The sequence below is a fragment of the Diospyros lotus genome, chromosome 5 (assembly GCF_014633365.1).
Source record: "Diospyros lotus cultivar Yz01 chromosome 5, ASM1463336v1, whole genome shotgun sequence".
In the NCBI taxonomy this organism is placed as follows: domain Eukaryota; kingdom Viridiplantae; phylum Streptophyta; class Magnoliopsida; order Ericales; family Ebenaceae; genus Diospyros; species Diospyros lotus.
In genome coordinates, this window is record NC_068342.1 from 34340990 (window position 1) to 34353334 (window position 12345).

At 36.2% G+C, this 12345-nt stretch overlaps 1 protein-coding gene across 1 annotated transcript; it reads right to left on the reverse strand.

Annotated features, from left to right (window-relative positions):
• Positions 1-3102: 3102 nt before the first annotated feature.
• Positions 3103-5693, reverse strand: LOC127800992 (thaumatin-like protein 1). The gene is made up of 3 exons (XM_052335731.1): positions 5272-5693; positions 4510-5185; positions 3103-3609 (listed from the first exon to the last, which is right to left on the reverse strand). Exons 1-3 carry the CDS (start codon positions 5342-5344, stop codon positions 3327-3329), a joined length of 1032 nt encoding a protein of 343 aa, XP_052191691.1. The 5' UTR covers positions 5345-5693; the 3' UTR covers positions 3103-3326.
• Positions 5694-12345: the final 6652 nt, after the last annotated feature.

Below are 12345 nucleotides of genomic sequence, written 5' to 3' on the forward strand. Positions count from 1 at the left end.
TTCTGATGAAATGCCTTCAGTATGACCTGCCTCAAATTCTTCACCAACTATTGCAGTTCCTTCTTCTGTTAACATTGTTTCTCCTAATTCTACCCATTCTAATCACTTATCTAGCCCTCTTGCTCCTAGAAGAGGTACTAGACCTCGTACTAAACCTTCTTGGCTTCAAGATTTTATTTCCAGTCACCTATTCTCCTAACTATGATGAATTTTTAGTCTCTTGCAGCAGTGCAGGTATGCTTCCTTTGTCAGCTCAGTCTTTTATGTTTTCTCCTTCACATTCTTTATATATTGCCACGGTATCTACCATCCATGAACCTTGTTCCTATAAGGAAGTATCCAAAGATCCTAATTGGATTAGAGCCATGGATTTGGAATTACAGGCTTTAGAAAAAAATGGTACTTGGGAGTTGACTACTTTACCTAAAGAAAAAATGGCCATTGGCTCTAAATGGGTGTATAAAGTTAAGTTTTTACCTAATGGAGAAGTGGATAGATATAAAATTCGATTGGTAGCCAAAAGGTACAACCAAATTGAGGGTTTAGATTATAAGGACCAGTTCTCACCTATTGCAAAAATTGTCAATGTCCGGGTATTTCTTGCTTTAGCCGCTGCTATAGAGTGGCCTATTTTTCAATGGGATGCCAATAGTGCTTTTTTGCATGGCTATTTAGAGAAGAAGTTTACATGACACCGGCTGCAGGATATATTACGTCCAAGTGTCTCTTGAAAAGATCTTTATATGGTGAAGCAGGCATCCAGACAATAGAATCTCGAATTTACTAGTTTTTACGTTCTTTGGGTTTTATTCAATCCCAAAATGAATATTATTTGTTTACAAGATCTATTGGAGCTAAATTCATTGTCTTACTTATTTATGTTGATGAATGATGATATTATCACCATAGGTAATGATTCTTCTGGTATCTCTACCACCAAAGCTGCTCTATATTCCAAATTTACTATTAAGGATTTGGATACTATCAAACATTTTCTTGGTCTTAAGATTGCCTGGTCTACTTCTGGTATTTTTATTACTAAAAAGAAATTCATTCTAGATATCTTGAAAGATGCACATATGCTCCGTGCAAAACCTTATGATTTTCCTTTGCCTAAAGGTCTACATTTATGCCTAGATAATGGTCCTATTATTTCTGAACCTAATCAGTATCGGCGATTGATTGGTTGCCTTATCTATGTTACTATCAATCACCTTGATATTAGTTATGTTGTCCAACATCTTAATTAGTTTATGGCTAACCACAGACAATCTCACTAGATTGCCACTCTTCATGTTCTTCAGTATTTGAAAGGATGCTGATAAAGGCTTGTTCTTTCCTATCTCCAGTAATCTCTCGTCTGCTTATTGTGATGCTGATTGGACTTCTTGTTCATTCTCCCGTAAATCTCTCGCTGGTTTTTGTATATTTCTTGGCGGGGCTTTAGTCTCTTCGAAAACTAAAAAGCAACCTACTGTTTCTAAATCATCTATAGAAGTAGCTGAGTACTGCGATATAACTTCCACATTTGTGAACTTCTGTAGCTCTCTTATCTTTTGATGGATCTTCACATTACTTCTCCCTCTTATTCCTTTATATCGTGCTAGTAAAGCTGCTCTGCTTATTACTGTTAATCCTGTTTTTCGTGAGCGCACTAAATATCTAGACATTGATTGGCATATCGTATGTGGACAGTTCCAGAAGGGTTTTATACATCTAGTTGGCAGATGTCTTCACTAAACCTTTACATTCTTCTAATCATATATTTTTTCTTTTTAAGTTGGGCTTGGTTCCTTTGGCCCAATTTTCAACTTGAGGGGCGCTGTGAAATTAGTTAAGTCAGATTAGGTTTTTTTGTTATATCTGTTATGGGTGTTTAGTTTGTTGCAATTGTTTATTTTCTTCTATATAATCAATTATGTAACTCATGAAGGTTAAGTAGAAGGGCCCGCATGGGCAATCCAGTTGGTCAAGAAAAGAGGCACAAAGTGCCTTTCGTAGTGAATCTTGGACCAAGACCGAGGATCGAGTCTCACAACCGACAGTGTGGGGTACCTCTCTTCAAAGTGAGGCGGCTCCTTGTGCGCGGTGAGCTCGGCTCTAGCCACTGCGTTCGGCTGGATCACCATGATTAACCTCCTCCCACATTCTATCGAGCCGGGTGTGGGGGCGTCCGGGATGAGCAATTTCACCTTTTGGATCAAGATTAAGTAGAAGGGAGTAATTATTTTTTACTCTCTAGTTGCTGTTTCTCTTCCCCCGTTACTGTTATTGTTACCGTTCCTGTACAATATTCCCGTTTCTCTTCTTCCATTACTGTTTCTGTACCGTCTTGCTCTAGGCAATGGGTTTCGTCTGTTCATTGAACGCCAATCAATCGTCAATTAATTCTCTCCCATGCATTCTGCTCCTTTTGGAGATGCCTTGCAAATGTGTTTCCTGCAACCGTACCGTCATTTTTAAGTCCTGTTTTTTTGTTTCAAAGTGACCCATAATGGTGGGATCGCTTTACTCATAATAGTAGTGTCCATGAATTCCAGCTTCGGACAAAGCCGATATCTATAGTAAGATGCCAAGATTAGATGGCATTATCTAATCTGATTGATACGGTTTGTTTGCGGGCTATGATGAAAGATGATTAGTGGGTTGGACCCACACCCACACTAGCGACTACGACAAGTGAAGCTGCAATGCTTACTTACAAACAGTTCACGTTTATGATTCAAGAAAAAGAATTCACTTAATATCTTTCACATTGTGAAAACTACAAAGCTTGTCTGTATTCATAATCGGGTTAGTGACAAGAATAGGTTTATGAGATGAGGCGCGAAAAGCAACCAATACTTGCAATTGCCGCAAAGTGAATCCATGTGCCTGCGGCAGTAGCCAACCATGTTCTACATATACGTTCACATTGCACATCTTCTCTAAGGCATATATGTATATATATATATATATATATAAATATAGGCTTTTAGGAGGTTGATTTCTTTCTTTAATCCAACAAAGACTTCAAATATGAGAAAAAGCGGGGCGACCCGGACCCCAATTCCGCCGCTGCGCTTCTCAAGGCATCACCCGTTTGCTTTTAACCAAAAAGCAGAGGCGTAATTCCAACTTAAAGAACGACAAAAGCACGTTTTACAAAGTATATGACAACATTATAAGATTGAATATTTTGAGAGCATCAAGAGGAAATTGGGGTGGGTGGTTTACAATCTGGCTGCATCTGTCAGCTTTCCCGAACAAAAGGCAAAACCCAGCCAATACCCAGCCAATGCCAGTCACTGTGAAGACCCAAAAGCCATGAGAGAGAGAGAGAGAGACTACAAGTAAACGAAAGAGAGAATAAATGACAAAGTTGCAGCGGCAACAACAGCAGAAAATGGGCAGCGGGTTGTTGCTGAATCGCCCATAGCCAGACCCGCCAGCCATGATCCATCGGCCAGCTCAGCTTGGGATACCGACCCCGAACCGGAACCAACACTCGAGCCCATTGTTTGGGACCCGTCTCCCACGGTTCCTGCTCCAGAACCCGCTATTGTGGCTCCCGAGACCGACCCATCTGTTACAGTCCCCGTTGATGGCGAATCCCTGGTGGATTTCTGACTGCAGATGAGAAATTAAGTGAGAGGTCAAAAGTAAGCTGCGACATTAATGGCGCTTTCCGGCGCACTGATGGTGACCCAACAACTCTAATTAAAGCCAAGAATAAGCCTTATCTATATACGAATCTTAATTTAAGTAGACAACAATACAAAGCAATCATATTATATTACACGTATGGTAATGTGCGCATTGTGCAGCCTTTCCCATCCCCTTCCATCTCACATGCACTCTGACACTAGGGACTCTCTGACACACTAGGGCTAACGCAATAACAAGGATATTTATATTATTAAATAGCATTAAAACGAGTAAAATAAATTTTTTAAAATAATTTTAAATCAATATATGAAATAGTAAAGGTGTAAAGAATTTTAAAATTTTAACAAAAATACTTTTATTTAAAAAAAATTAATATTTCATTTTTTAATTTATATTTTAATTAAATCTTAAAAATTAAAATTGATGTAATATATTAAAATATTTAAAAATAATTACTAGAGGAAGACACAAAAAGAAGAGGAAGAAGGAAAATTGTCTTTTTAAATGTTTTAATATGGTAATATTATTTTATTATATTAATATCACTACTACCCTATTTGACAATATGAAAAAAAAAAAATCCAAGGACGAATCAGTGCATGGCGTGGTAAAGTATTTGAAGTTTTAACTCCATTGCATCGAATATTTTAACTCTGAATGTGTGATCGTATCTAAATTTACTTAAGAGATTAGTCGGACAAATCTCAAATAGTGCAGTGAATTAAAAATATATATATATAAAAATAATAATCTTTGTGTTTAAACAAAAAAAATAAAAATGTACTGTGTATTTTACGTAAAAAGTAAAAAGAGGAAATTATATGGTTTTTTTTTTTTGCCGGGAGAGAAAATTACAGTTACCTAGGCATGGAGGGGCAAAATGTGACAGTGTAATCGGCGCCGGCGCACGTGAAAGTGCTCGTCGGATCATCATAAGCGTAACTGTAGGATCTTGGGCAAGCCGACTTGAACATCTCCGAGTAAAGCGACGGCTTGCAGGAGGTGGGTGAGTTGTACGCGCCGCTACAACAGTACTCCGGGCTGCCGAACGCCTCGCACGCGCTCTTACACGCCTCCCCCTTCCCCTCTCCCACCCTCAGCTCCGCCGGGCACTGCTGGTTCAAGTCCGTCACGCAGCCCGTCGACGCGCACATACCCGACCCGCCACTCGCCTCCACTATCAGCGGCAGGTTGTACCCGTCCACCAGGCTCACGTCGTAGAAGTCCTGCCCCCCCGACCCCAGAGTGAACTCTGCCAGCGTGGCAGGCGGCGCCGCCCCGCTCCCGTCGCACTCCACCTGCCCGGTCCCGCAGTCTCCGGTGGCGCAGGAACCCGACTGGGATCCGTCGAAGTTGCAGCCCGTCCGGCCCCAGAACCGGCCGGACCAGCCGGTCGGGGCTTGAAACATGCGCGAGCTGTCCTTGGGGAGCTCGAATCCAGTGCTGTCAAGCCTAGGGATGCCGGCATTTGCCAGAATGCCGGGCCACACTGTGTAGTCACACTTGTTCACGAACGTGAATGTAGCCCCGAAAACGCCTGAAAACCAAAAAAGAAAAAAAAATGAGATTTCTTAACCGAAAGCTTTAACCCAGATGAAAAACTCCGCCATTTTCCTTGTTTACCTCTTGAGAGCAGAAGCAGGGCAAGTGAGAAGCTGAGAATGAGAGAGGAACAAGGCCAAGAGACCAGATCCATGCGGGTTTATGCTGCTGCTTCCTCTTCTTTTCCTTTTTGCTTATGGAAAATGGCGGTGAGTTGAGGGAAAATGAGGAAAGACAGAAAGGGGTCGGATGAAGGGGAAGAAGACGAAGAGAAGGAGACGGTGCAGGGCTTTGCGTCTGCACCGCGCTAGTGAGAAAATGAAGGTTTGAGAAGACTGAAGAGTGTTTTTTTCAGTGTGCCTTGGGCTGGGCAACCATAAAACAAAGAGCAAAACAAAATAAAGAGTTCTCTTTTTTTTTTTTTTTTGGTCTCCAGGAACTGGAAGAAATCAGACGCCCGGAGCAGTGAGGGGGCAAAGATCAACAGTATTTGCCTAAGATAATACCACTATATATTAAAATATAACAATCTCTTAGAATGGAGTGGTGCCCACTTGAACAGATCCATATATATAGGGATATGGATTTGAGTCTAATTTACAGTTGGTGTTGGGTTGGCCCTGTCCAGATGGGATGGCACAGAACCAGGATCAGCATGCTGACCATGGCTTCGCAAATCTGGCTCAATAATCAGTATGAACTTGCCGTGGCTTGCCTATTGAAATTCAAAAAAATTATTAAATCGTGAAAATCGATTACACCATATTGCATCACACTGTACCGTGTAATTTTTTTTTTAAAAGAACGACGTGAGATAATTTAAAAAATATATAAATCATGTGGTTTGTGATTTAATAAAAATAATTTTAATTTTTAATCACATTGCTCGACCTTTAAGACTTTAGTAATTAGTAGTAAGATGATTATGATTGGTGTTTCAACTTTAATAGTTATGACATGTTTTGAAAATATTTTTAAATTTGTATTTTAATTTTTTATTAAGTTGTAGTTTGTTTAAACTATTTACTAGTATAATTTTTTTCTTGTAAAAAAGTTAATTTTAAAGTAAAAAATTTAAAATATTTTAAAATGATCAATTAAAAAATCTTTAGATCTAATTTATTAATCTACCAAGTTCAATAAAAAGCTTATTTGGAAAAATCACAAAAATCGCACTGAAATGCACTGTATTTTACAGTACGATCTAGTATGGTTTATGGAAATCAAATTAGATCGCGCAATTTAAAGTAATAAATTAATTACATATATGGTTTAACGTATTAAAAAATAATTAAATCGGTTAAACTACACCACAAACATCCTAATAAGAAATACAAAAATGAACTCTAATAAGGATGAATTCATCAGACTTTATATGAATTTTGATTTACACTTCTTAAATTCTAAAATTTATTTAATTAGTTTTTAATTTTTTTTAAATTAGTCAACACATCCCGATAAATAAATTAATTGTACATCTTTGAATTTTAAATCTCTGGCTCAAAAATTTCCTAAATTTTTATTTTTAGATTTATCGATACTTGAATTTTCTCAAAAAGGCCACAACACCCCCCCAAATCCTAAACCCGATATAAGAAATGAAATTCGTTAAAGAAATTAAGTTAAAATTATTCTAAATATCTATTTAATTAAGTTAAATTAAGTAAAAAATGATATAAAACTAAAATAAAATAAACCAATCGATATCTTTGATTGAATGGATTCTAGTAAACTAGATAGAAAGAGCAAGAGGGAGGCAGATCAGCCATTAGCTATGGATTTGTCCATATTTCTTTAAATTCATTTTAATATTGTATTAAACTTGGTCTAATTAAACTTAATTAAATAAATATTAGAAACAATTTTAACTTAATTTCGTTTAATTAACGTTGTTTGTTATGTAAGGGGTGTCTTAGTCATTTTAGACAAATTCAAGCATTGATTTAACCAAAAAAAAAAGTTCAAAGAGTCTTGAAGACAAAATTTCAAAGCCCATAAGTGTACAATCAATTACCTACTTAGTAACGAAGGGATATGGTAACTAAATTTAAAAAATTTAGAAATTGATACTCAAATTATAAAATTCAAAAAATGTAGAAACCAAACTTAGGTGTCTAATCAATTTAACTTGCAAATTGGATCAAATCCAATATTGGGAATCATTGATTGGGTTATGGCGAATTCATAGGACTCAAGTTTGTCCAAAATTAGCAAATAAATTAAAGTTATTTGAGTTCGAGGTTAATCAAAATATATGATAAATTGGTTGAATAACTTATTTTGAATTTAAATAAAATCTAAATGAGTTCTGATTGAAACAAAACGAAAAATGAGTGTCGTAATAAACATAACATAACACGATGATATAATTGGATTTCACAATCTACACTCAAATAAAAAATAATCAAACTTGAAAGATTAAGAAAAAATTGTATATGAGACGCAACGAAAAATTCAAGTCACTTTGAGCCAAAATTCTAAAGAAATAATTGGGAACTCAATTAAACCATTTTACAATGTATACAGACGACATTTTAAGAGAATATATCAATGCATTTGACACCAATTTCCAATTAGAGATTAGTAAGATATTGAACTTGAAAATTTGAAGAAGTAAAAAGTCGAAGAAAATCAGAAAGGAACATTAACGAATCCACTCGGCAATCCAAGAAAATGGAGAATTTTTGGGTCACTGGAGAACAGGAATAGGTAATGGTGTTTCAGCATTTTTTGGGCAATTTTTGTCCATGAAGAGTTGCATATGGCGATTTTCGATCACTTAAAAGGAACTGGCAATAATTTTCAAAGGCAGTAAGGGTGTGTTTGATTGCACCTATTTTCTACTCAAGTTCTAACTTTTGTAATGTTTAATTAACAAAGTTTGTTAGGGAAATTAAGTTCTCATTTTCGGTCACGTGTGTACCCTGAGAGTTTAAAGAAGAATAGTATATATCGAAGATAGGTAAGGAATGAAACAACACTAGCTGGATACTTTTTGGGCTAAATGTTGGCAAAGAACTCCAGGATTAAGAATGCTTGAGCTGGGAAAGTTCAAGGATGGGTGACCCCCTGGGAAGTTCGCGTAGGCCCATCAGAATAAGTTATTCCGGTTCTTCCTATCGCTCGATGCAGGATGTTACAAATGGTATCAGAGCCGACCCTTGGTGAAGCCGGTCTGATGAGGGCGGAGAGTGGCGCCGAGGCGTGAAGACTTGATCAAGGAGCGGCTCTTAGCAGCCTTCTAGGATGGTAGCCTCCAAATGGGAGAAGGTCTGAGACCAGTTATAAGGTCGCATGACGAGAACGTCATATGCTCAAGGGGGAGAGAATGTAATACCCCGAGATCTCATAAAAGTTAGTATATATCCAGGATAATATAAGAAAGAAAACAACACCAGTTAGATACCTTTTGGGCTAAATATTAGCAAAGAACTCTCAAGTTAAGCGTGGTTGATCTGGGGTAATCCAAGGATGGGTGACCCCATGGGAAGTTCGCGTAGGTCCATTAGGGTAAGTTGTTCCGATTCTTCTTGTCGCTCGATATGGGATGTTACAATGTGAGGCGCTTTTCTTGCTTTTGCTGGAAATGGTTTTCCTAAGGGGGTAGTTTTACATTTCCAGGGAATTAGTCACCACGCACAGCACCTCTCGCTTCTGTCCACCTCGATTTCTCTAGGGTTTTCCTCTCCCATTCAAACCGGCTTCGTCCCTTCCTCTTCATCGCCATCTCCGACTTCCTGTGAGTCGCCATCCATCGATGAAGATGAGCTCCGTATTGGGCTTCGTCACCATCTCTACAAAAGACCAGCTCTGACTTCGTTTTCGTCGCCATCTCCGCAAAAGACCATGTAATATTCTAGTATTTTGAGAATAATAATAATTATTTTTTTGTATTTAAAATATTTTTTGACATCTATTAAATATTATAATTGAGAAAACTAATAGGCTTAGAGTTACTGGGCTAAATTGAAAAAATAAAGGCCAAGTAAATGGACTAATTAGTAGGCTAAGAAAATAGGGTTAAAATTAATGAACTAAATAAAAGAATAATCTATTAAAAAAATTTAATGGAAAATAATTAAGGTGACAAAATAATTAAAAATAGTGAGTGAAATAATTGAGAAATTTGAGAGACAAAGTAGGATGTGGACAAATAATTAAAGATTATGGGTAAGATTTAGTGAAAAATGATTAAGAAATGTGACAAAATAATTAAAGATAATTGTTGAAATAATTGAGAAATGTGGGAGACAAAGTAGGGTGTAGACAAATAATAAAAAATAATGGGTGAAATAATTGAGAAATGTGGGAGACAAAGTAGGGTGTGGACAAATAATTAAAGATTATGGGAGAGATTTAGTGAAAAATAATTAAGAAATATGATAAAATAATTAAAGATAAGAGTTGAAATAATTGAGAAATGTGGGAGACGAAGTAGGGTGTGGATAAATAATTAAAGATAATGAGTGAAATAATAGAGAAATGTGGGAGACAAAGTAGGGTGTAGACAAATAATTAAAGATTATGGAAGAGATTTAGTGAAAAATAATTAAGAAATGTGACAAAATAATTAAAAATAGTAGGTCAATACAATTATGTTAAGCTTAATTCAACCTTCTATAAATAGAGGAAACTTGAAAGGTTGGAGGGCTTGAATAAGAAAGAGAAATATTGTAAGAAAAAAAATTTGAGAGTGAGAGAGAGATTTGAAAAAAAGAAAGAAAGAAATAGAAAAAAAGAAAATATAGAGAAAAATATCAAAAAATTTCTAGAAAAATCCTATAGGCTAGGTTTAGTAGTTCGTGTAAAAATTTGTAACAAAAGACATTGTTGGATACATAAATCACGGCTTCATCGTAGTAGAGAAAAATATTGAATCGCTCTACGGGAATGGCACGTCAAGGTTTATAATTGAGTACAATTAGAAGTCCAACGCGAATTTGAGCCAAAATTACGCTAAGGGCAAAATTATCTTTTTGCAAGGTAAATGGTACCCCCAAATGGATTAAGTTTTATGAAAATGCTTGATTTGTAAATAGTTCGATTTCTAAAATCCGATTTTATGTAAATGATCTTATCATGTTGTCATGCCTTGATGTAAGTATGTCATGTAGATTGCATTGCATTTATATGTTTGATTTATGAAATATGCATATGAGCATGATGAGATTCACGGTCATATGTTGCATGGGTTTGGGATTAGGTACTAGCACTATTGCCTTGCCAAGAGTACACCTCTACACCCCGGTCTGGCAGGGAGACTGGAAAAATTGCGGGTAATCTTAAGGTGCAATCGATCCAAACATGGGAGTTATGATGTTATGTGCATTGCATACATACATAAGCATTAAATGTTTTGTCCCCTTACTTAGATGATTCATCATCTAACTTGGGCTTTGCCCCTGGAATATTCAAACGTTCTAGATGGAGATTGTAGCAGAAACGAGGATGAATTAGGCATGAAATGGCACTTAACAAAGTGCATGATGAGTTGTATGATGAGTTGAATGTATGTTATGTAGCTCATGTATTTAAATTCTGTTACTTCGAATTTTGAACGTTTTGAGGAATGATGATGTAGAACCCTATTTAGGGTTAATGTTAGTTGAGAATTTATGCTATGTATTAAGTCATGTTGAGAAATTTATGTTCCCGTGATGTAAGAACTGATTTATGATTAATGTTATGATGTTAGGTTCGATTCTAGCTTCTGCATTTGATTTTTATGATGATTCTCCTTGGAGATAAATGAATGGAAATTTTGGAATGGATAAGAGCAATGATATGGTTTGATAATAGTTTTTAAGAAAAAAAAATTATTATTCCAGAATTGTCCTAAATTATAACGCTCTTGAAAAACGGGGCATTACAGACCATCTCCAATTTCGAGTTTCAGAGTGGCATCTTCATAACGACGGAGCAAGAGAGCGAAAGAGCAAGAGAGAGAGAAAGAAAGAGAGTCACAATGACGGTGGTGCAACATCGTTGGCGATGGTAAGGACCTCATCGCTATGGCAAAGGCGGAGATGAGCGTGTCGGGTTAGTAGGCGACAATGTTGCGCCTAACCAAGATGGCGACGGTGGGGTTGGAGGAGCCGATGGCAAGGATCTGGTTGTTGGGCACATTGACATCGACTCACCGTCGGCGTCGTAGAGCCATACATGGCCGATCTTCTGCACTTTAGAAACTCCAAGCAACGACGGTGGCGGGAGGGAGACAAAGAGGGTGAGAGAGTGGGTTTGGGTTTATTTTTATTTTATTGCTATTCTCCATCACAAATTAATAAACAAAGAGTGTTTATTGTTATTTTTAATTTTTTGTGATAAATACAAATGTATAGAAATAAAAAATCATAAATCATGTATAAATTAATAAATTTGGAAAATGAAAAAAAAAATTGTGGTTTCATTTTTGTGGGAAAATGATTTAGTTAACTTAAAATACATTATTATTTTGATATTTCTATACAGGATTTAGTGCTTTTCAATACATTTTCACCATTGAATTCCATGAAAAATGATACATTTTCTATGAAAAATAATGCCTATCAAACACGAAATGCCAAGAAAATGACCAAATTCTATAAAAAAATATTACCAATCAAACACCAAAAGATAGAAAATAACATCATTTTCTAGGTAGAAAATTATACCAATCAAACAGTTTAAACTTCTTTCAGGAATTCATTTTCCCTACAATTCAATTATCTAAAATTCATTTTCTTTTCACCCTTACAATCAAACACACCCTAACTGATCGTCAAAGACAAGTAGCAGATTGGAAAGGAAAGGGGAGGCGTGTAGAATTTCTTGAAAATTTGGAACTTTGTTGCGTGACACTTCTATCTCAAATGTTCTAGGTTACAGCATTGATACTCGTTAATTTAGTTTATTAGGCATATTACCTCTAATTTCATCCAAATTGCACCAACACCTTGTAATTTATATTTTATTATGCATAAGACTAGTTAATTGACATAAATTGTACTACATCTTTGAATTTATACATGGATAAAGTTTACCATTATTACATTAAATTTTTTTAGCAAACATACATATATGGCTATATCATTGCTTAATGTGACTTGTGGAAAAAATGAGCAAATATATTATTATCAAGATAATAATTAATGTTTCTCTCCAAACGAAACGATG